At 39.8% G+C, this 25,052-nt stretch overlaps 3 protein-coding genes across 10 annotated transcripts in view; 2 read left to right on the forward strand and 1 right to left on the reverse strand.

Moving 5' to 3' along the window:
* LOC306882819 (cullin-9-like) overlaps nt 1-2,382 on the forward strand; it is a 62,826-nt gene extending 60,444 nt beyond the window's left edge. For all 8 annotated transcript variants that reach the window (XM_079437732.1, XM_079437734.1, XM_079437733.1 and 5 more), the window contains 3 exons: nt 966-1,099; nt 1,176-1,267; nt 1,360-2,382. In XM_079437732.1, the coding sequence (XP_079293858.1) occupies nt 966-1,099; nt 1,176-1,267; nt 1,360-1,573 (440 nt within the window). In that variant the 3' untranslated portion in view covers nt 1,574-2,382. The remainder of the gene's footprint in view (nt 1-965; nt 1,100-1,175; nt 1,268-1,359) is intronic.
* A 5,095-nt stretch (nt 2,383-7,477) lies between these two features.
* Nucleotides 7,478-9,980, reverse strand: LOC306882364 (tubulin alpha-1B chain-like). The gene is made up of 3 exons (XM_079436917.1): nt 9,764-9,980; nt 9,520-9,668; nt 7,478-8,502 (listed from the first exon to the last, which is right to left on the reverse strand). Exons 1-3 carry the CDS (start codon nt 9,939-9,941, stop codon nt 7,525-7,527), a joined length of 1,305 nt encoding a protein of 434 aa, XP_079293043.1. The 5' UTR covers nt 9,942-9,980; the 3' UTR covers nt 7,478-7,524.
* A 779-nt stretch (nt 9,981-10,759) lies between these two features.
* Nucleotides 10,760-25,052, forward strand: part of LOC306882679 (uncharacterized protein) — a 28,230-nt gene continuing 13,937 nt past the window's right edge. Inside the window, exons 1-10 of the mRNA XM_079437499.1 lie at nt 10,760-11,596; nt 14,328-14,432; nt 14,514-14,644; nt 14,815-14,857; nt 15,434-15,559; nt 15,670-15,768; nt 22,383-22,604; nt 23,381-23,518; nt 23,605-23,742; nt 23,864-23,977. Of these exons, the coding sequence (XP_079293625.1) occupies nt 11,018-11,596; nt 14,328-14,432; nt 14,514-14,644; nt 14,815-14,857; nt 15,434-15,559; nt 15,670-15,768; nt 22,383-22,604; nt 23,381-23,518; nt 23,605-23,742; nt 23,864-23,977 (1,695 nt within the window). The 5' untranslated portion in view covers nt 10,760-11,017. The remainder of the gene's footprint in view (nt 11,597-14,327; nt 14,433-14,513; nt 14,645-14,814; nt 14,858-15,433; nt 15,560-15,669; nt 15,769-22,382; nt 22,605-23,380; nt 23,519-23,604; nt 23,743-23,863; nt 23,978-25,052) is intronic.

Genomic DNA, 25,052 nt, shown 5'->3' on the forward strand with positions numbered 1-25,052 from the left:
CCGCCGTGCCATCTGCAGATGTCAACTAAAGCTCTATCATATATGAACATGGTCCAGAAGCGCCGTCGTGTCCTGTGGGCCAAGGCTCATTTAAAATGGACTGTTTCAAAGTGGAAAAGTGCTCTATGGTCAGATGAGTCCAAATTTGACATTCTTGTTGGAAATCACAGACGCCGTGTCCTCCGGGCTAAAGAGGAGGGAGACCGTCCAGCGTTTTATCAGCGTTCAGTTCAAAAGCCAGCATCTCTGATGGTATGGGGGTGCATAAGTGCATACGGTATGGTGAGCAGCTTGCATGTTTTGGAAGGCACTATGAATGCTGAAAGGTATATAAAGGTTTTAGAGCAACATATGCTCCCCTCCAGACAACGTCTATTTCAGCAGGACAATGCAAAACCACATACTATGCTATTACAACAGCATGGCTTCATAGTAGAAAAGTCAGGGTGCTGAGTTGACCTGCCTGCAGTTCAGATCTTTCACCTATAGAGAACATTTGGTGCATCATTAAACGAAAAATATGTCAAAGACGACCACAAACTCTTCAGCAGCTGGAAACCTATATCAGGCAAGAATGGGACCAAATTCCAACACCAAAACTCCAGAAACTCATAACCTCAATGCCCAGACGTCTTCAAACTGTTTTGAAAAGAAGAGATGCTACACCATGGTAAACATGCCTCCGTCCCAACTATTTTGAGACCTGTAGCAGGCATCAAATTTGAAATGAGCTCATTTTCTGCATAAAATTGTAAAATTTCTCAGTTTAAACATTTGTCATCATGTGATTTGAAAGTCTTTTTAGTTTTCATTTTATTCAAATTTAAAAAAACGTCCCAACATTTCCAGAATTCAATTTATAAACCTTTTTTAATTAAATGGATTTTTACTTCCAAAACATGCTGTGCTCTAATTGAATGTTGTTTAGTTCTGATGCATAAAACTGTTTGTGATTCTGGTTTCAGAGGAGACGCTGCTGCAGTGCACTGATCTTGCATCCTGTGTCCGACTACTAAAACCTGAACACATAAACACCGGCCTGGAGCTCATTCGCCGAATTCAGGATCGTCTTGTGGCCATCCTCCAGCACTCCACTCAAGTAAACCTACTCCTGTATGTACTACTTTGGGGTTTATCATGAACTTGTTTGGGATAAATCGTCTTTTTTTTATCAGGACTTCCGTGTAGGATGTCAGTCCAAAACTGGGCCAGACCAGGAAACTGCACAGGCCTCTAATCTGGCTAACCACACAGACACCAACAAAGAGTGAGCCGCCACACATTTACAGAGAATCACAACTGACTTCTGCAACAAGCTTTACCTTTTTATTTTTATTTATTTATTTATTTTTATTTCAGGGCCAAATCTGATGGAGGCTCTGACTCTAGAGACTCTGACAACAACAACAATGCCGGCGAGGACCCCGGCGTCGAAGCAGATGACGAGTATGGCGATGAATACGTTCCAGAATGGCACGAGGATTACGATGAGGAAGACCTAGACGACGATGACTTTTTTTCTGATGATGATGAATCTGAAAACTTAGAGAGGGACTTCAGCCCTTTTGACTAAATGACCCTGAGAGTGATACACAATGCTTACACGATGCCTACCAATGTAAAAGTAGACACTACAAATTCCACACCCATATAAGAACAAAAAAAAGTTATGGGAATCCAGAGTTTGGAGTAATTTTTTTCTGTAACGTGGTCTTTGCTTCGCACTTAGCACCTACTTTGAGCCCTAGCGTAAATTCGTTGTTACACCAAAAGTGGTATTTCACGTTTATTTAGGTTTATGCTACAGTTTCATCAACTTATGAAATTGTAACTTCGTTCATGGCTGATGAGGAGGGTACTTTAAGTTCAATGAAGGATCTTAATTATTGATGTTATATTGTAGAGGTATTATGTTTTTGAAACTGTTCATAGTTTTGTTAACAAATTTAAAAAAAAAATTGGTCAAATTGAAAAAGAAGGGATGTGTAAACATTAAGAAAACATTACGTTTTTTTTGGTTTTGTTTTTTATCTGGTCAAAGGTGTCGGCATTGTGTATTTAGTTTGAATACCAAAAGCACTTGCCTTTATTCCATTTTAAATGCCTTCATATATGACATTAAGTTGGTTGATCACCATTTGAATGATTGTAAGCATTTGCAAAGATTTTGAAAAGAGAAAATCATCAGCATCCGTGTTTAAGGGTTGCATGAAAAATGACTAGTCCATGACGAGGATGGTGCTTCAATGACCTGCTGGTTGTGTCAGGCAACGGAATCCTACGAACTCAAACATTTTACTTTAGCCTGTCTCATTAAGATGTAATGGCAATAAATATTTCAAAGTATTGTAGCTCGTCGCATTATTTGCTAAGCAAAACATACCTTAATCGCTTTGTTCAGTTTCTTCCTCAAAAAAAAAAAAAGTTTTAATTCTTTTTTTTGGACATGTTTATGTTCACTTGTATAGAGATGGAGATATAAAATATCTTCCAAAGTCCAGTTTTGAATTGAGATACCTATATATTCATATACTGTCCATCTTCTGAAATGTTTTCTCTGTTCAACTTAAAAACTAAGTTGCTCAACTTCAGCTCACAAAATAAATGCTTTTCTTCAAATTGAGTGTACATGGTTTGTTTGTCATCGTCGTCTTGTGCAACAGAACAGTATCCAAAGAAAAGCTCCCAAAAATCGAGTATGTTCATGTTCGAAAGTTTAAATGTCCTTAGTTCAACTTTCAAAACTATCTCGAGACCTGTTCATTTTGTTCCCGGGAGCATTAACACAGGATGAGTACCAACCTGAAAAACTAAATGGAGCAAGAACACTTAAAAAATAAAGGTGCTTAAAAGATTCTTCACAATGATGCCATAGCATAGAAGAACCATTTTTGGTTCCACAAAGAACCATTCAGACAAAGGTTCTGTGAAACAGAAAGGTTCTTTATGGAACCATTTAGACAAAAAGGTTCTTCTATGGCATCGTGAAGCACTTTTATTTTTCAGAGTGAAGGTCTGTAATATCTGTATTTCCATTCTTCTCAATACCAGTTGCTCGGCTGCCACAAGCCGAACCCCCAGAAGTATGAGATTTGAAGTCTGCCATTTTCTGCACCAGTTACAGAAACTGTAAATGTCATGTCACAACATAGGTGCGTCCCAATGAGGGTTGCCAAATTCAGAACAGGAAAATAAGAGACAATTAGGATTCTTGGCAAGAAAACAAGGGATGTTCAAAATATTTGTACTGGACCACAATGTTCAATGTCTGCAGTTGAGTAGAACTATAAAATGTGTATATATAAGCAAAGGGGGAAATTTGGGCAAGGCGCTGTCCTTTCTTTAAGATCTCTCCAGATTAGTGTATTTTATTTTATTTTATTGCAGGGTGTTTAATTTTGTCTAAGCAGGAAAACCTTCCTTACAATATTGTTTTATTTTTAATGCTTATATAAGACCTATTGAGTTCTGCTAGCCACAGTTAATGTTTTCACAGCTTACACAGCAATCTCAGGAGCAGCCGTGGCAAGAACAGCTGATTGTGACAAACAATCTAGATACTTAAAGAAATTTATGATACCTCAAGGCCATATTTCAAGCTTTTCCCTTTATAGACGTAGCCGAATCCTCCCCAACAAGCATTCTGTAAGTGGTCTAACCAGTTCAAAATGTCACCTGTTAAAAGATAGATAAATGTAGTTGACATGAAATTTCAACTATTTATAGCAGGGTGTAACCCCTCACCTGTCACCTCCACTTTGTTGATGTGACCTGATGCTGCACTCACTGGACTGTAGTGGACTGGATCTGGAGGGGTTTGAATGCTGATGGCATTTTCCTGGAAAACATCTGATACAATTTTGCATACTCTATAAAATGAAAATCAAGACATTTTCTAAATCTTTATTTAACATCTGACAGGAAACATTCTATAGACACATTGCAGATGAGATAATGCAAACACATCTTCCAGATTAAAACAAGTACATCAGACATCTCTGCAGGGTGCTGGATTAGCAGTGGAGAGGCCACTGCAATAAAGATCCTGAAGACCACGATCCTCTACAGCACAGATAATGTGCAATTAAAAAAAAAAAAAGCTAAATCTCTCCCGCGAACTGCCAAAATACAGACAGCACATCACATGTCCCACCAGAGACAGTAATATATTGGATCACTGTTACACAGCGATAAAGGACGCATATCACTCTGTTCCACGAGCAGCTTTAGGACTCTGATCACTGTTTGGTTAATCTTATTCCAACCTACAGGTAGAAACTTAAATCTGTTAAACCTGTATTAAGGACTGTAAAGAGATGGACTAATGAGACGGAGCGGGTTTTACAAGCCTGTCTCGACCTTACTGATTGGAGTGTTTTTGAAGCTGCTGCTGATGATCTGGACGAGCTCACAGAGACTGTAACATCTTATATCAGTTTCTGTGAGGATATGAGCATTCCTACCAGGACTCTATAACAACTTATCCAACTTATAACAACGACAAACCATGGTTCACTGCAAAACTCAGACAGCTCCATCAGGCCAAAGAAGATGCTTACAGGAATGGGGACAGAGTCTTGTTTAAACAGGGCAAATACACACTGGAAAAGGAGATCAGAGTGGCAAAGAGGAATTATTCCGATAAGCTAAGGATCCAATTCTCTTCCAGTGACACAGCTTCAGTGTGGAAAGGTCTGAAAGACATCACCAATTACAAGACACCATCCCCCAGCACCGTGGAGAATCAACAACTGGCAGACGATCTTAATGAATTCTATTGTAGGTTTGAAAAAACACCATTCACACCTCCTGCAACCCCCCTGTCCCCCACACCTGAACTGCAGATAAGAGAAGATGACGTGCGCCAGGTCTTCAAAAAGAACAAGAGAAGGCAGGCACCAGGCCCAGACGGTGTGACACCAGCCTGTCTGAAATCCTGTGCTGATCAGCTGGCCCCCATCTTCACACATATCTTCAACAGATCACTGGAGCTGTGTGAAGTCCCCTCATGCTTCAAACGCTCCACCATCATCCCCATCCCAAAGAAACCCAAGATTACATTACTTAACGACTACAGACCTGTGGCTCTAACATCTGTGATCATGAAGTCATTTGAAAAACTGGTTTTGGCTTATCTGAAGGACATCACTGGACCCTTACTGGACCCCCTGCAGTTTGTCTACAGAGCAAACAGGTCTGTGGATGATGCAGTCAACATGGGACTGCATTACACACTGCAACACCTGGACAGACCAGGGACTTATGTGAGGATCCTGTTTGTGGACTTCAGCTCGGCCTTTATCATTCCAGACCTCCTCCTGCCCAAACTAACTCAGCTCTCCGCCCCCACCTCTGTCTGTCAGTGGATCAACAGCTTCCTGACAGACAGGCAGCAGCTAGTGAGGCTGGGAAAATACACATCCCACACCCGCACCATCAGCACTGGACCTCCTCAGGGCTGCGTTCTCTCCCCACTGCTCTTCTCCCTCTACACCAACAACTGCACATCTAAAGACCCCTCTGTCAAGCTCCTGAAGTTTGCAGACGACACCACACTGATCGACCTCATCCAGCTCGGTGACGAGTCTGTTTACAGACAGGACGTTAAGGAGCTGGCTGTCTGGTGCAGTCTTAACAACCTGGAGCTTAACACGCTCAAAACTGTGGAGATGATCGTGGACTTCAGGAGAAACCCCCCTGCTCTCCCCCCACACACCATCATGAACAGCACTGTGACTGCTGTGGAGTCATTCAGGTTCCTGGGCACCACAATTTCTCAGGACCTGAAGTGGGATATTCACACTGACTCTATTGTGAAAAAGGCCCAGCAGAGGTTGTACTTTCTTCGCCAGCTGAGGAAGTTCAACCTGCCACAGGAGCTGCTGAAACAGTTCTACTTTGCCATCATTGAATCCATCCTCTGCACTTCAATAACTGTCTGGTTCAGCTCAGCTACCAAATCTGACCTCAGAAGACTACGGAGGGTAGTCCGGACTGCTGAGCGAATCATTGGTACAACCCTCCCCACTCTCCAAGAACTGTACTTATCCAGAGTGAGCAAAAGGGCTGGCAAAATCACTCTGGACCCCTCACATCCAGCACACTCCCTCTTTGAGCTGTTTCTTTCCTCAGGCTATCCATCTCATGAACACTTGAACTCTTAACAATAAACACTATCATACTTTTTATTTTTATTTTACACATACTTATTACATTTCAAATGTGCACCTAACATACCTGTACATACTGAATTGTCTATTTTGTATATTGTGTTTGTGCTATTTGGCACATTGTCCATTTTTGTATATTTGTACATTTTATTTTATTATCCGTGTCCTGTGCTGTCGCTGTCATTCTGTCGCACTGTGGAGCTACTGTCACTAAAACAAATTCCTTGTATGTGCAAACACACCTGGCAATAAAGCTCATTCTGATTGTTAATCCAGTTTAAGACATCTGTGTGGGCTTACACACATTTATCGTATGGAATAAATATCTGATCAGCTAGTGTTGATCAAACTTCAGTTGAATTGATATAATGTAGCAGAGTCTTTTATGGTAATTAATGCCACTTCATTCTAGAACAGAAAATTCTTATGAGCACTTCATTTTCCTCTCCATCATAATGCATTGGTTGTTGGGTTTGTGGTCTGATTAGAGTCATTTTCTGTTGTCTACTTGTGAGAATTACTCATTTTGAGTAACCCCTCTTAAGATCACACTTCAAACCTTTTATAAGACTTTAGTAGATATGTTTATGCACCATTCCAAAAGGTCAGTTGCAAAAGACAAAACAAAAAAAAAAAAAAACCTAATAACCTACATTGCTTAAGAATTTGTTTTATTGTATTTAGGCTATATCATGAGGACTCCTGCAATGCAACTGAAAAGCAAATGGAAAAAATTAGGAATTCACCACCCTCTGTGTAAGTGAAAGGTTAGTTTTTAATTATGGCATTTTTGAGAAGGCAAAATTTCCTTCCAGATGCCTGGAGACCTCAATTCTCCTAAGGGAGGTGGGGGAATCTTTAAGGGGACATCCTAGCCTACGCACACTTCATATGAATCTGTTGCATCCAAAGTCAACACCATGCTCAAATATATGAAGTCAGTGTACTGTGGCAATGAAGACCCGAAATGTGCATTTGAAACAAGTAGAAAGACCATTTCTAGCAACGTACCAACTGCAATATCTAAACTTTTAATACGAAACATTTACCGTTGTAGGTCCACATACAAAGTATGGGTTGAAAAGGAATGAAAGACTTGGTTGTTTTTAAGCTACTCTTGCTTCTCATCTGTGGAAGCACTGAATGATTCAGGATGGAACCTAAAACTGCAACTACACCACATAATGGCCTATAGTTTCTCTGACGAGCTGTGGCTCAATCAAGCTCCCAAACACCCAAGAACAAACTAAACCACATCTGATCAAGGTCATTAAGGCAAAACTAGTCAAAGAACCAAACCAAGAGTTCCAATGCTTTAAAGTTTATTCATTCAATATACAAACATTTTGCATACTTAATATTCCTCTTCATCCTCCCCACCCTCCTCAGTGGAATCAGCACCAACCTCCTCGTAGTCTTTCTCCAGAGCAGCCATATCCTCTCGCGCCTCCGAGAACTCCCCTTCCTCCATCCCTTCACCCACATACCAGTGCACAAAAGCCCTCTTTGCATACATGAGGTCAAATTTGTGGTCCAGGCGGCCCCATGCCTCTGCAATAGCAGTAGTGTTGCTCAGCATGCAGACAGCCCTCTGCACCTTGGCCAGATCCCCTCCTGGGACAACAGTGGGGGGCTGGTAGTTGATTCCAACCTTGAATCCCGTGGGACACCAGTCTACGAACTGGATGGACCGCCGCGTCTTGATGTTGGCTATGGCAGCGTTCACATCTTTTGGAACCACATCACCACGGTACAGCAAACAGCAGGCCATGTATTTTCCACGGCGAGGGTCACACTTCACCATCTGGTTTGCCGGCTCAAAGCAGGCGTTGGTGATCTCTGGTACGGAGAGCTGCTCGTGGTAGGCCTTCTCAGCAGAAATGATGGGAGAGTAGGTGACCAGCGGGAAGTGGATGCGTGGGTATGGGACTAGGTTGGTCTGGAACTCTGTAAGGTCCACATTTAGGGCTCCATCAAACCGCAGTGACGCCGTAATGGAGGACACGATCTGGGCAATGAGCCTGTTCAGGTTGGTGTAGGAGGGACGCTCGATATCAAGGTTTCGCTTGCAGATGTCAAAGATAGCTTCGTTATCCACCATGAAGGAGCAGTCGGAGTGCTCCAGAGTAGTGTGGGTTGTAAGGATGGAGTTGTAGGGCTCCACCACAGCAGTGCTGACTTGTGGGGCAGGATATACGGAGAACTCCAACTTTGACTTTTTACCGTAGTCGACAGACAGTCGCTCCATCAGTAGAGATGTGAAACCAGAGCCTGTTCCACCACCAAAGCTGTGAAAGATCAGGAACCCCTGCAGACCGGTGCACTGGTCCGCCTAGAGAGAAATCAGGGGGAAAAGGGAGAGAATTCAGATCTGGCCAGGAATTCAAAACTTTAAATAAATCACAACACTCGGTTTTCGCAGGAAATGATAAAAAACATTTTGGGTTTGCCTGAAGAACTTCGTGAACAGTTCTTAAAATAATTCTCTTAAATGTGACCCTGTACCACAAGACCAGTAGTCAATTTTTTTTTTTTTATTGAGATTTATACATCATCTGAAAGCCGAATAAGCTTTCCATTGATGCATGGTTTGTTAGGACAATATTTGGCCAAGATGCAACTTAAAGAGAAAAAAAAAAAAATATCCAAATGAAGTTTAGCATTGCGCATTACTAAATCACAAGTGAAGTTGATATTTACACTAAGAAACTTACAAAGTTTCATGGAACATGAGCTTAATATCCTAATGATTTTTAACATAAGAAACTGATAGTTGACCCATACAATGTATTTTTGGCTATTGCTACAAATACACCCCAGCGACTTAAGACTGGTTTTGTGGTCCAGGGTTACATGTTAACAGTCATCTAGAGAACTTTTCCACTATAAGAGCCTTTTGCGCAAAGTAGAGGTTAAAAGATTAAAGCAGGAGTTCTCAACTTTGGCCCTCAAGGTCCTGCAGATTTTAACTCAAACCTTGATCAGACTCACCTGCCTGAAATTGTTGAGTGATCCTGAAGACCTAGCTTGTTCAGGTGTATTTGGTTAGGGTTGGAGCTAAAATCTGCAGGGAAGGGGACCTCGCAGGCCAGAGTTGAGAACCCCATGATTAAAGGTTCATCATTGAACTTTAGATGCAAATAAAATACATTTTAAAGCGGTGTGCTCAAACTAAATTCCTCAACTCAGTTTTGCTCCAATCCTAATCAAACAACTGATCCAGCTAATTAAGATCTTCAGGATTACTAGTTAGTTACTTACAAGCAGGTGCGAGCTGGAGCTAAACTCCACAGAGCTGAGGCCCTCCAGAAATTGAGTTCGAGACCACGGTTTTAAAGTGTAAACTCACCATTTTGCGCATCCGGTCGAGCACGGAGTCTACAATCTCTTTGCCGATGGTATAGTGACCGCGAGCATAGTTATTGGCAGCGTCCTCCTTGCCACTGATGAGCTGCTCAGGGTGGTACAGTTGTCGATAGTGTCCATTACGGATCTCATCTGCAATTCGAACAAAATAAATAAGACCAAAGCTACACTGGATGTGCAGGTACCAGATCCTCCAATTAAGAAGCCTGAATGGTGTTTGGTCTTACCAACAACTGTCGGCTCTAGATCAATGAAAACTGCACGAGGAACGTACTTCCCAGCACCAGTTTCACTGAAGAAAGTGCCAAAAGAGGAGTCAGACAGTGAGCTGCAATCACTGATAATGGTGCCATCTGGCTGGAAGCCGTGCTCCAGACAATACAGCTCCCAGCAGGAGTTACCCATCTGGATACCTGCTTGACCAATATGTATGGAAATACACTCCCTCTGGTTTGACCAAGACAACACACAAAAGTCAAATGCAAGGAAGTGACTTATATTTCACAGAAAATAACCATCAGTGATCTCACCATTTTACTCAAGTATCACAGCAAGCAGGACCTAATTAAGAACCTTGAAATTATAAAAGACACTTTCACGCAAACCTCATCAACTAAAGTTTGCAACCTTTCTAAGAGCAGCTCACCTTCACAACTACATCAAACCACTCCCTGATCTTGATTTATATTGGCCTCACATTAGAAGGGTGTGGCTCTTAATGAACATTAGCTGAACAGATAGCCCTGCAGATTCAAAACAGAACAAGCTTTATCGCACTTCAAACTCATGTCTTTACTGAATAAGAAATCAATACAGTTTGTGCTGAATTCACTCAAGATTAATTATTGTCAAATAGATTGAGTAGCATGGTATATATATTAAAGTATGCATGGACTAATAATTATTTTCTTTTATGCCAAAAATACTTATTTTGTAATAATTCTAATTGCAGCTGCCACTCTGCCCTCATATTTATTAAAAGCTTAAATGTTTTTATTATCATTGTAATTATGTATTACATTTAGTCATTTAGCAGACGCGACTTACAGATGAGGACAATGGAAGCATTAGTGAATAATCATATCTATTTTCTACATTAGAGTCTGCTTTATATTTTATGATACTTTCTTATTTATTTATCTGTTTTTACATAAAAATCAGGCACCAGTAATTCATGCTTTTTTTATTTCATGCTTCTTTTTGTGCACTCTTATTTTGAATCTATTGCGTCATATCCGCTGGCCATTTGGAGCTCGTGCTGCTAATCCGTGCAGTGGACCTGTGTCTTTCAGCGTTAGTTTGCGTCAAGTGAGTGGCTCACAACTCAAATCAAATGTATTACAAGCATTTTATTACGTTATTGTTTGCGTTTCTGTGACGTTACTACATCTGCATGGTTGTGTGGTCGTGACACGGTTTGCTAACGTTAGCTGTTCACCGAGCGACTTGTTACTGAGCAGTAAAGCGCAAGCTGTTGGGGAATGGGGAGAAATCGTAATAAAGGAAAGGGAGCAGCTCAACCACCAGGACCTGGACCACAGCAAGGCATGCGTCGCCCAGCGCCTCCTCCTCCCCCCCCTCATGGCGGCTTTAGTGGTCCAGCTCCCCCCCCCGGGCAGAGGTTTCCTGCACCCCATCGCGACTTCGGACCGCAGCACCCTAGAATGATGATGATGATGGGCGACATGGAAGAAGATCGAGGGTTTCTGTATGAACCGCAGGGATTCATGATGGACGATGGGCCTTATCACCCGATGGATTTTCCCGACAGACATGAATTTCACCCGCGTTTTGATGGAGCTGATCCAGGTTTCCATCATCCAGAGTTTGGGGACAGACCAGCAGCACCGCGCTTTTACCATCCAGAGCTTGAATATGGACCGCGTTTCCGTTCTCCGGAGTTTTGCGACAGACCTCCAGAGTTTAGAGGAAGACCCCCGAGCTTCCACCCCCCTGAGTTTGAAGGTGGGCCAGGTTTCCGCAGGATGAACCCTGGATTCGACCAAATGGAGCAGTATGGTCCAAGAGACCCTCATTACATGCCACAAATGGACCCACATGTAAGTACATGTTTAAGTCTCGATGTGTGTTGATCTAGTAATCCACTGATTCAATCACTTGTTAACGACTCGTTTCCCAAAATGCAATTCTTGTTGACTCCATCTCAAATACGTATATCATGCATTAATGTAACAATTCTTACAACACAGACTTAAAAAGAGTTATTTGTTCCTGAACCATAATGCAGAATGCGTTGGAAACTGTGCTATACCACTCCTTATTAATTATACTAACTATCAGTGTACAACACTAGTCGTGTTATATGTCGATTCACTCAAAATAAACAATTTGGACAATTTAATGAATCGACCAAAACCTTACAATTCAAGAGTTTGCTGATTGAATCCGTCTGAATCTCACCGATTTGGTCTGAAGGACAACTTACTGAACTGCAAATTACCTTTACTTGCATTAATGTCAGTCACTAATTATGTTTTTGTTTGTGTGTTTCATTATATCACAATGCATCATACAATTAATCCACTCTTTTGCTATTTTTCAAGTCTTTTGTGTGAGGAGAAAAGCTATTGAATGTCTTTATATTAACTTTAAAAATTCATAAAAAAAAGTCATTGACTAATGGTGAAGAGAAATCTAATCAAGCTGCATCAGAGAGTGTAAAAGTATTAAAAACAGATTATAGAAGTTGTTTTTATATATGAAATTAGCCTGCAATGTGATATTTGATGGATCAAGAGTTATACTGGAACATCACAAAGCAATGCTATCCTTTGATAAACTTAATTTGAAACCATATTTTTCTGACATCACCATTGTTATACTGAGTTCACCTCTGCCCTAAACGATGACACACATTAAAGACAAAACTGTTACTTTCATTGCCTCAGAACTTTGTTTCTTAGTCATTTATTGTCTTCTGAATCTACATGCATATTAATAACCTACCCGCCCCACAATGGATCCTGACAGACAGCGGTTAAAATATATTCTCATTAATTGTGCAAGACTGGGACTTTCCACTAATATCTCATTTGCTTTTAGGCCCATTATAATTGCCAGAGCTGGATAGGATAAACTGCAACGAAGTCTTATAGCACAAAGATTTTAAATAAAATGGCTCAATATACACTGAACAAAATTATAAACACAACACTTTTGTTTTTGCCCCCATTTTTCATGAGCTGAACTCAAAGATCTAAGACTTTTTCTATGTACACAAAAGGCCTATTTCTCTCAAATATTGTTCACAAATCTGTCTAAATCTGTGTTAGTGAGCACTTCTCCTTTGCCGAGATAATCCATCCACCTCACAGGTGTGGCATATCAAGATGCTGATTAGACAGGATGATTATTGCACAGGTGTGCCTTAGGCTGGCCACAATAAAAGGTCACTCTAAAATGTGCAGTTTTATCACACAGCACAATGCCACAGATGTTGCAAGTTTTGAGGGAGCGTGCAATTGGCATGCTGACTGCAGGAATGTCCACCAGAGCGGTTGCCCGTGAATTGAATGTTCATTTCTCTACCATAAGCCGTCTCCAAAGACGTTTCAGAGAATTTGGCAGTACATCCAACCGGCCTTACAACCGCAGACCATGTGTAACCACACCAGCCCAGGACCTCCACATCCAGCATCTTCACCTCCAAGATCATCTGAGACCAGCCACCTGGACAGCTGCTGCAACAATCGGTTTGCATAACCAAAACATTTCTGCTCAAACTGTCAGAAACCGTCTCAGGGAAGCTCATCTGCATGCTCATCGTCCTCATCGGGGTCTCGACCTGACTGCAGTTCGTCGTCGTAACAGACTTGAGTGGGAACATGCTCACATTCGATGGCGTCTGGCACTTTGGAGAGGTGTTCTCTTCACGGATGAATCCCGGTTTTCACTGTACAGGGCAGATGGCAGACAGCGTGTATGGTGTCGTGTGGGCGAGTGGTTTGCTGATGTCAATGTTGTGGATCGAGTGGCCCATGGTGGCGGTGGGGTTATGGTGGGGCAGGCGTATGTTATGGACAATGAACACAGGTGCATTTTATTGATGTCATTTTGAATGCAGAGAGATACTGTGACGAGATCCTGAGGCCCATTGTTGTGCCATCCATCCACGACCATCACCTCATGTTGCAGCATGATAATGCACGGCCCCATGTTGCAAGGATCTGTACACAATTCCTGGAAGCTGAAAACATCCCAGTTCTTGCATAGCCAGCATACTCACCGGACATGTCACCCATTGAGCATGTTTGGGATGCTCTGGATCGGCGTATACGACAGCGTGTTCCAGTTCCTGCCAATATCCAGCAACTTCGCACAGCCATTCAAGAGAAGTGGACAACCAGATCAACTCTATGTGAAGGAGATGTGTTGCACTGCGTGAGGAAAATGGTGGTCACACCAGATACTGACTGGTTTTCGGACCCCCCCCGGACCCCCCCAATACATTAAAATTGCACATTTTAAAGTGGCCTTTTATTGTGGCCAGTCTAAGGCACACCTGTGCAATAATCATGCTCTCTAATCAGCATCTTGATATGCCACACCTGTGAGGTGGATGGATTATCTCGGCAAAGGAGAAGTGCTCACTAACACAGATTTAGACAGATTTGTGAACAATTTTTGAGAGAAATAGGCCTTTTGTGTACATAGAAAAAGTCTCATAGAGAGTTCAGCTCATGAAAAATGGGGGCAAAAACAAAAGTGTTGCGCTTACAATTTTGTTCAGTGTAATTTTAAGCATATATTTTTTTGTGTCATTTAAATAAGGGCAATCATGCGTTTGGAGAGAGAGGAGGGTTTGCTGGACCACTGGCACCTGATTTCCGGGGACCAGGTCCAGTACAGCCACCACCTGAGGCATTCAGTGCCACTGTAAGTTCACCCTTGTGTTTTATCAAGTCTGTCATGGGTTGTAGATCTCTAATGCAATGTCTTGTGTGATTTATATTTCAGAGTGGGCCTCCTCCTGCTTGTCCACCCCAACCTCCGCAGAAAAAATATCAGCTGGCTCCGAAAGAGACTAAGACTGAACCTCCTAAATCGACGGCTTCAAAGATATCAATGTTCAAGAATATCTCTGCAAAGTAATTTCAGAATCATTAATTAATTTTTAATTTAATCTTTTTTTTCAACCATGCTTGGTCTGTGTGTTCTGGAGAGAAAATCATAGCTTCTCTGCTGGAAATGAGTAGTGGTTTTGAGAAATTAGAGATTGTTGAAGTAATCTAGTCTTTTTTTTTTTTCTTTTTTTCAGCACACCTCGAGGACGTTCATTGGGAGTAATTTCACTTATTGCTGTAAGTGTTAATAATATTGTTTTATTATATTAATAATACATAATAGACCTAGATTTGATGCCATATTGAATTGTGGATAAATACAAGGCTTTTAAAAACAGTCTTAGTGTAGAAATAAACAGTACAAAGGTAAAAGTTTTTTTTGGGTTTTTCGTAAAGACGTTTTGTCAGCTGAACATTTGGTTTGTTATTAAAAAAAAACTGTACAGTCTTTGAATGCACTGTATTTGTGTCCCTCACAGCCTTGTTTTCATTCCTGACAAATATTAAATGTGATACTACCCTGACTAAGGTCTGGCTGGTTCAGTTTTAGTTTGAATATTGTTGTGCTTGATGTTAATAGCCATAATGAAAGCAACAATATATAATTTACTTATTATCTGAATCTGAGTATGTATTGTGATTTTGCTGACCAGTCTGAAGGCTGAAACCGTATCAGTTTGAACTTATTAATATTTACTATTGCTTTTCTTTTGCTATAGTTTTTTTTTAAATGAGTGAGTGAACTGTTCATGCTTGAAAGTCAAAAATTTTTGAATATCAAACATTATAGCACTGCTTTTGATTTCCCCTCAGAATAATTGTGGTTTCATTGAACGGGAGGATTTGAAGAAGTTTTCCTTTGTATTTGATGCTTTTATTGGAAACCGGGCTCTCCTGGTGCCTGGAGTTAAAGTGCATTTCACAGCAGTGAAAAACCTGGTAAGTGTATATAGTATGTGCAAAAAATGCCAGAATTAATTTGATGAAGCATTTTGTATATTTGATAGAAAATATTCTAATTTTTGTACCCAAAATGCTTGTGATGTCAGGGAAAAGAATGTGCGGTTGACGTGAAAGTGGCACCAGGAGGAACAGAAGACATTGATAGTGCGGTGTATGAAGGTGTAGTTCTCTCAGTCCTTCCTGATGTGAGTAAAACTCACTTAATACTTTTTGTCCAATCAAGAAATGCAAGATCTTAATCTCAAGTTATCCGTCCATTATATCTATGGGTCACCATTTACTTACATTTCATGGTAAAGATCTACATTTTATTTGAGTGAGTATGTCCCGTCTTGACTTCTAGTTAATGTAGGAAAGAAAACGGAGCTTGTCAAGTCATTTTCTATGGGTTATGAATCTCACTGTTCAATATTAGTCTACTTGTGAACTGAAAATAGAAAGAGAAGATCTTGTAATGGGAGGAAGGGTTAGAGTGTTAAGTGTTGAAGGAGTTCTGCAGGTGTGTGTGTGTCAGCCATGATTGAAAAGCGGGAACTGAGTCCCCTCGACCCACTATCACTACTTCTATTGTGACTTCTGCCGCCTCAGTGAGATATCACTCTAGAACTCTAGAGGATTTGATGCCAGAGGACAGAATTTATTATCAGAGATAATGAAGCTGAGAGACACTCTCCAGGGTATGTGATATGTAGAATTTGTCTTTGCACACTCTTCTATACAGGTTTCCATATGCTCCACCCCATGGGAGGGTCAATAATAGGGGTGGGAATCTTCAGGCACTTCACGATCCGATTCCAAAACGATTCTTGATCTACATTTTTTCCCCAATTAATTCTTCTGCTGTGCAAATACCTCTTTACAACTTTACATTTTAACCAAAATTGCCGTTTCTATGCTTTTTGTTTATAGTTGGAATCTCTGTATGTCAGTACTGCCATCTTAAAAATAGGGGTGTGAAGGAGGGTTTCACGATTCAGTTCAATTTCGATGATCATTATCAACTCAATATCACGATGCGTCGCATTCTCAGTTTTCAATATTACTGCACACGGCTACATTTTCATATAAATTTAAACTTAATTAAAAAAAAAGTACTTATTTAAATCGATGTAGAATTTCTATACTTCTGTGTGCGTTACTCTTTTGTGTGTTAAACACAATCTACTACATATAGATAATGTCATTTTAATGAAAAATAACAAATGAAAAAATATATAATCATAATCTATGGCAAAAATAGTTAATTTATTTAACAAGCACATTTAAAAACAGCCACAAGACTGACCAAAGTGCTGTACATTAAAATCTAACCATAAACACATAAAACAGAGATAATACAACATATAATTTAAAAACCAAAAAGGAATGACAAATAGATATTCTTAAAACAGAGTGATAATCCGGACCATAATACAGTGTAATAAGAGGGATATTAGTAGGCCAGATCAAACTTTTTAAAAAGGGACTTGAAAATGGTTAGGGAAGATGCCACTCTAATCTCAGGCGGCAGATTGTTCCATAACCGAGGCCCGACCACAGAGAAAGCTCAATCCCCTCTACGTTTAAGCCTGGACAGAGGGACTAAAAGGAGATTCTGATCACTGGATCTTAGACTTCTAGTGGGAGTATAAAAATGTAACAGCTCTGAAAGATAGCTAGGGGCTTGGTTATGTAAAGATTTGTACACCAATAAAAGATTTTTAAAATTGATTCTAAATTGAATAGGCAGCCAGTGGAGGGCCCTCAGTATAGGGGTGATGTGATCATTTTTGCGACTATTTTGAATAAATCTAGCAGCAGCGTTTTGAACCAACTGTAGGCGAGTGATTTGTGATTTTGAAATACCATAATCTAGTGAGTTGCAGTAATCTAAACGTGAGGTAATAAAGGCCTGGACAACAGTCTCTAACATTGTGGCGTTTAAAAAGTGTTTGATTTTAGACAGCAAGCATAGTTGATAATAACTGGAACCAATTACAGAAGAGATGTGTTTATCCAATTTTAATGACTCATTAAGATGGACACCCAGATTACGCACCCGAGAAGATCTGGAGGCCGATAAAATGCCCAGATCTAGGCTGAGAATGATCAGTAGGACTAAAAACAATCACCTCAGTTTTATCTTCATTTAATGTTAAAAATTGAGCAAGCCAGATTTTGACCTCTTCTAAGCACCTTATTAAAGTACAAAGTGCTGAAGGATAATTTTTCTTAAAAGGTAAATAGATCTGGGTGTCATCAGCGTAGAAATGAAAAGACACCCCATGCTTTCTTAGAATGAAACCCAAAGGAAGCATGTACAGGGAAAAAAGGGAGGGCGCCAATATCGAGCCTTGAGGGAGGCCACAGGTGAGATGAGCAATGGAGGATGAAAAGTTACCTACTTTGACACAAAAAATTCTGTTGGATAAAAATGACTGAAACCACTTAAGAACCGTACCTTTTAGGCCCACGTCTAACTCTAATCTGGACATCAAAACAGAGTGGTCCACCGTATCAAATGCTGCTGATAGATCTAAAAGAACCAGGACCAGGAGTCGGTAGCTAAAAGAATATCATTTAGTACTCCTGAGACGGGCCGTTTCCGTACTGTGAGCAGATTTAAAACCAGATTGAAAAATTTCAGTAATACAGTTATGATTTAGAAAGAGCTGCAAACTTGGTTTATAATACAGCAAAAGATACTCTAGAAACATCATGGGTGCACAATAGTTTTACCTAGTGAAACATTTTTATTTACAATTAAAAGTGAATAAGTGTAGGACTAAATCTGGTGAAATTATACACATTGCTCTTTGAATTGTTGTAAAATATATTCATGAAAAAACAAGCAAAACATTTATATATAAATATATAGGTTACTATAAAATTAAAAGACATTTCTTTTAAATCTATAGCACAGTAATGAAGGCAGCAACATATGATAGATAGGACAGAACAAGAAAGACTGTTAATAATCTTTCTTTGCGCAAAAGTATTATAATATGTAAGGCTCCAATATAGAGCAGCAGAAAGCGCTTATGTGCATCCCGTGCGCAGAATGATGCGCTTGAAGCGACACGGAGTCACAGCGCGCAGACCTCTGAGTCCGCATAGAAACGTTCAAAGTACAAAGGGAAGAGACATTGATGCGTAGTGTATTAAATTAAGTTTATTAAGCCTTTTCTTTAAACAGTTTTAAACCTCAGTAACTGTGCGCTCTTGAAGAGAGTTTGACTGTAGTAACCGAACGCGACACGCAGTTTGATTGCTGAATGGAGGATGACAGACAGCCGCGGCGGAGAGAAGAGTTTACCTTAAATATTCATCTGTACCTCAGATTAAACTATGAAACAGCTTCAGAACACCTGAAATATAGTGCACGAAAACGTTATGGTGCTTTATAATGTTTTTGTGCCTTTCGTGGGGCTCAACAATAACACAATAGTATACGCACAATATCGGATTTGGATCGGTCTCGTCTGACCGATACCCGATCCGCAGAAAATGACCGTATCGGAGCCGATACCGATCCTGATCGATGCATCCCTACTTTTGGTAACATGAAAAACGGGTGGGTTCATACAAAAGGTGCTATCTTCTAAGTTGTGTATCAGATCCAGATGAAAATGCCTGTAAATAAAAGATGAAATATTAATCTCTCATGTCATATTCATCTTTTGATGTCAAACCCAAATGTCTACAGCAAACAAAGGAATTGGCCTTACTGTTCCAGTACTTTTGGAGGGCACTGTATATTTTTTATATATATATATATATATAGATATAGATATAGATATATATATATATATATATATAGTTTTTTTTTTTTTTTTTTTTTTTTACACTTTTTTCACAAGTATTCAGTACTTACTTGAAGCACCTATAGCAGCAATTACAGCCTCAAGTCTTTTTGGGTATGACACAGCAAGCTTTGAACACCTGGATTGGGGGATTTTCTGCCATTCTTCTTTGAAAATCCTCTCAAGATCAGTCAGGTTGCTCAGCAACTCCCGTGTTGCCTTGGCTGTGTGCTTGGGGTCATTGTCATGTTGGAATGTTAACCTTCGGCCCAGTCTGAGGTCCTGAGCGCTGTGGAACAGGTTTTCATTGAGGACACCTCTGTACTTTGCTCCATTCAGCTTTCCCTGGGAGGCCAGTCTCCCAGTCCCTGCCACTGAAAAACAGCCCCACAGCATGAGGCTGCTACCAGCACACTTTACTTTTGGGATGGGACTCTGCAGGTGATGAGCAGAGCTGTATTCCTTCAAACATGAGATGCTTAGAATTGAGGTTCATCAGACTAGAGAATCTTGTTTCTCAGAGTCTGAGGGTCTGTTTTGCAAATTCCAAGTGTGTTTTCATGTGTCTTCACCGAGGAGAGGATTGAGTTTGTCCGTTTTGCTCATTTTTGTAAAATAGATTCTGTTTTTGCTTTTCAGATAAAAGAGTAGTTTCAGTTTAATATGTTGCAGGCTCATTTATTGTTAATAAATAATATTGATGATAATAAATCATCCAAAAATAAATAAATTTTGGGCTTGTTTTTGAAGCTGCGGCTGCTTATTTGTCTTGCAAGAGTTGGCAACAGTGCTCCGAGTAGACAGCTCGGAAAATAAAATACTGATATGATGACCACAGCTACTGAAAGAACTTACAGGTAATAATAATAATAATTTGTTACATTTATATAGCGCTTTTCTGGGTACTCAAAGTGCTTTACATGGAAGGGGGGAATCTCCTCAACCACCACCAGTGTGCAGCATCCACCTGGATTTTGCGACGGCAGCCATATTGCGCCAGAATGCCCACCACACACCAGCTTACTGGTGGAGAGGAGACAGAGTGATGAAGCCAATCAGTGTATGGGGATGATTAGGAGGCCGTGACGGTCAGAGGTCAATGGGGAAATTTTGGCCAGGATGCCGGGGTTACACCCCTACTCTTTTTCGAAGGACATCCTGGGATTTTTAATGACCACAGAGAGTCAGGACCTTGGTTTAACGTCTCATCCGAAGGACGGATGACGATGAATAGAAGTATAGGTTTAAACCAAATGCTGTACCATGGATTTCTCCCCACAAGGAGTCTAAACGCCCCAAATATGGAGGGAAATGAGCGCTGAGAATCTCCTAGTGGCCGCGCGTCATGATTAGCGTCGGCATGTTTACATACTAACAGATGGCATCTAGCGTTTCTTGTCTCAGCTGTTTGTTAGCTCTTTCAGTAGCTGTGTTCTACTTAAAGACTCAACGGCATCAGAGCTAAAGTGGAGAGAAAAAAGAAGCGGGTCTTTAGGAAGTTTTATTTGTCCACAGGCATCTTCCCATTCTTTTCTCTTATCGCTAGGAAAGCAGTGAAGTCTGACATTGCTTCTTTTGTTGCCCTTAGACTGAAAATTACAACCAAAAGCCACACAATATGGTATCGTATCAGTATTTTATTTTCTGAGCCGTGTATTCTGAGTTGTGTTGCGGTAAAAAGCGCCAAGTACTGTAGTTCATCGAGTGCAACCATTTGATGTCATCGATGCAGAATGTACCGTGCACATAAAATAATGGCGCCCCCCCCCATAGTCCAAATACCCGGGGATTAGGGATAGAAAACATTATTATAAGCTAACCTTTGTGAATCAGGATAAAGGCGATAGTTTTGAACATTGGCTGGTTATGTACTTGCTCAAATATTGATTTTGGGTCATTTTTAACCAAAGAAAGTTACGGACTGCAGCTTTAAAATAATTTATTCTTGTGATTTAAAAGCAAAATTTTCAGCATCATTACTCCAGTCTTCAGTCTCGCATGATCATTCAAAAATCATTGTAATATGCTGATTTTCTGTTCAAGGAACATTTTTTATTATCATCAATATTTAAAACAGTTTTTTCAGAAATCTTTGAAGAATAGAAAGATCCAAAGATCGGCATTTATCTGAAATAAAAAGCTTTTGTAACATTACTATACCATTCAAAATCTTGGAGTCTGTTTCCAATAAATGCTGTTCTTCTGAACTTTCTATTAATCAAAGAAACCTGAAAAAAATATTTTCAGCTGTTTTCATCATCATAATAAACTGATTGTCTTTTGCGCAGCAAATCAGAATATTAGTATGATTTTTGAAGGATCATGTGACTGGAGTAATGATGCTGAAAATTTAGCTTTGAAATCACAGGAATAAATTACATTTTAAAATGTATTCAAATAGAGAACAGTTATTTTAAATAGTAAAACTATTTCAAAATGTTACCATTTTTGCTGTATTTCAAATAATCAAATCAAATAATGCAGGCTTGGCGAGCAGAAGATACTTCTTTAAAAAATCTTACTAGTCAAACTTTTGACTGCAAAATTTAGTTTTATTTTATTTTTAAAGAGACAAGTTTTTCACGTAGTTTGTAACAATCTCATATCTGTCCATGATGACATACGCCATACTTAACACAATCACATTCACAGAAACACAGAATACTTCAGCAATTGGAATCAAAGAAGTTTTGTAAATGTGCCGCTGCAGATGATTGTGTGTACTCTAGTTATGATTCTGCAGTTTGCTCTGTCAACCTCACCACCCTTCCTTTCTAATTGGGCAGATGCCAAATAGTGAGAAGTCAGGCTTGGAAGTTGGAAAATGTATTAAATCTGTTCATCATTGATTAAAACAATCTAATTGTCTCTACTTCATTATTTTTATTTGTATTGTGACATCTTTACAAGTCTTTGGTGAGATTATGCAGCCTGTAGCTTTAATGTGTAATGATAAAAATGTCCTGTAGTTGTACCAAGTTAAATCCAAAAATCTCTTTCTATGTGTATCTCATAAGGACAACGTCAAGGAGGCTAATCCTGGCTGCATCAGGACCATCATCTCCAAGGATCCCATTAAACTGACCTTTGGAAAGGCGGACACCAATGTGACTCTGTTACTGTTTGATCGTGTGGAGTTCAATTTGCTGACAGATGTTATTACTAAGGAGCAAAGAGCCACAAACATCAAACCAAAAATACCTGACACTTTTCAGCTCACCAAAGAAGTGAGGGAGATGGTAAGTGGTAACATCATATTCCACTCCCCTTGCAGGACTTGTGAATTATATACTCACCCCGAAGAGCTTGTTAGTGCTCATTCTTTTTATTTTATTAATTCATCATGACCAAAATGGGCATGATTAGGTATGATTCAGAAAAATGTTATACTTAAATGTCTGTGTAAAGAATGCCAAGTCTTGGAGACATCTTTGTCAGAGTGAAGGTGACAGTAAGGCAGTCTGCAACAAATTCTACTGAGAGTTTTGAAAACTGTTTTGCCATGTGTGTATGGTTACAATAAAACCTTAAAATTATATGATAATAAATACCTGCTTTGTCAAGCAGCAAATAACTGGAAGCAAATGAAACAAGAAGCCTTGCACATTTAAGTTACAAATGGCAGCAACCACTTTTACCTTAAAAATAAGGTAGATATTTTGTGCTTTATAGATATTTTTGTTTCCCTAACACTGTGTCCTAACCAGACATGACGTGACAGACAAGCCATAAAAGGTGGCTTTTCCATGTTTGAGTTATGAGCCGAAATGCAACAAGTGATGGGAATTTGTTTTTAAAATGACTTTGTATATCATTGTGCAAAGTTTGCACCTTTGTGTTAGACATAAGTGATCCTTAAATCATGAGGCCTGTTGAGGAGAGATGTGTTATTTGTTATTAGTAGTAAAGAAACACTGGTTGCAACTTGCCATCGTGGCTCTGGGTTTTACACGCATAAACACTATTCATATTTTCTTGTGAAAACATAATGTATTTGTCATTATTTTGCCTCCAGGGTGTGGTGATGAACAAGAGCGATGGAACCCTGACCATCATGACAGAGAAACATGATAGCCTGACGGCCTCTGCTACTGACAATTTATCAGATGAAGAGCTGAATGTCATGGAAGAAGTGGAGCTCACCATTTTGACTGTGAGTAAAATTATTAGTTAATTATTTTTACACATTGTATCTTTCTTTGTGTTCAAACTTTTGTATACATATATTGTGTATTGAAGGTGAACGACACAAAGAAGGCCGTCCGACTCAAAAAGCTACCCGAGGGCTCTGTGACCTTTAATCAAAAAGCAAAAGGCAATGAAAATATCTCCAGCACAAAAGACAATACATCTGGCACTGCTCCTGTCAAAGACAAGGTAGTTTAGACTAGGGCCTTGTTTATTCTCAGTTGTGCTGTTGGAGATAACTAAAGGAAATCGTTGTGCTTTTGGAAAGTTTCATGTTCTTCTAAAAGTGCATTTACGTCTTTATCTGCAGTGGAAGCCTGTGACCACAGAAGCTGGTTCTCAAGATTCAGATGTACACAGTGAGAAATACGAGGGGACCATTACCAAAATCGCCCCAAAGAAAAGCCAAAGTCAAGAAAAAGTGGTAGGTTGACAAAAATGTCTCTCATTAGAACCTGAAAAAAATCTTGATAAACAATTACAGTGCAATGAAAACATACTAGTTGAGAATTTAAAGTTGTCCTGAAGTTAGAATCATATAAAGAATAATGTAAGACTGTAATGATGTTTTATGACACTTTAAATCTTTAGATCCCCAAAATTGCATGAATCGGTGATAGTTTTGTATTTCCATTTATGACGTGTGAGAGACTTACTATAACCTCACATTCATGAATCGTCTCTACTTTGTTGTTTGAGAACTGATTGGAGATAAGAACTTCTGCTCTACATCTACACATCTGTAGAGTTTTCTGAAGTGCTGGAACAGTTGGCTTCTAGCAATGCATGTAAAACACAATAGCTGCTATTAGAGTGTTTTTTTGGGAAAGTCCCCTTGAGCTCTGCATGTTCAATTGAAAGAATGCATGGGTGGTTTCGTAAATATTTATAGAATCAGTGTGGGAGATTTTAATGTATTTTTATTCCTTTGTCATGACTAGTGATCAGCCGATATATGGGCCGATATTTGGCATTTTTGAAATATCGGCATTGGCCGATAACTTTTTCTGTTTGACCGATGTGTTTGAGGCGACTTTTATTTTGACGGTGCTGAGAACGGCAGCGCCTGAGCACACAGCGCTCTCATTCTCCCTCTTGCTCGCTGTCGTCGTTAACAGTTCTGTCTGGATAGAAGTCGATCTAATAATCGGATAGAACTGTTAAACAAAGGAATTAAAATGTATACAAAAAAGTATTATAACAGTTGTTTTAATATTAGTAATAGAAAGGCAAACATTATAATACTTTCTTGTTTGCCGTCAGCATTCAGCAAATACGCATTTATATAATTTAAATCTTTGACTAATGAACATTTAATTTCACCTTGCAGACTTAGTCAAATCTAGTTGAGATCTTGTGAAGTGTGCATTTTTATCTTGCATGATCGCGTGTTCTCTGCGTGACGGTCGGTCCTTGTGAATTGAATGCAGACAGGAGGAGAGTTCAGCTTCACTGGAGACGCGTGATCAACAAACTTTAAACTCGTGATTTCAAATTAT

The sequence above is a fragment of the Barbus barbus genome (genome assembly GCF_936440315.1).
Source record: "Barbus barbus genome assembly, chromosome: 16".
NCBI classification, from domain to species: Eukaryota; Metazoa; Chordata; class Actinopteri; order Cypriniformes; family Cyprinidae; genus Barbus; species Barbus barbus.

Coding starts and splice junctions, on each gene's coding strand:
- LOC306882364 (XM_079436917.1), bottom strand. CDS start 9,941: ATGGGTAACTCCTGCTGGGAGCTGTATTGTCTGGAGCACGGCTTCCAG. Junction 9,669..9,763: donor TCTAGAGCCGACAGTTGTTG/GTAAGACCAAAC, acceptor TTCGAATTGCAG/ATGAGATCCGTAATGGACAC. Junction 8,503..9,519: donor TCGACCGGATGCGCAAAATG/GTGAGTTTACAC, acceptor ATTTCTCTCTAG/GCGGACCAGTGCACCGGTCT.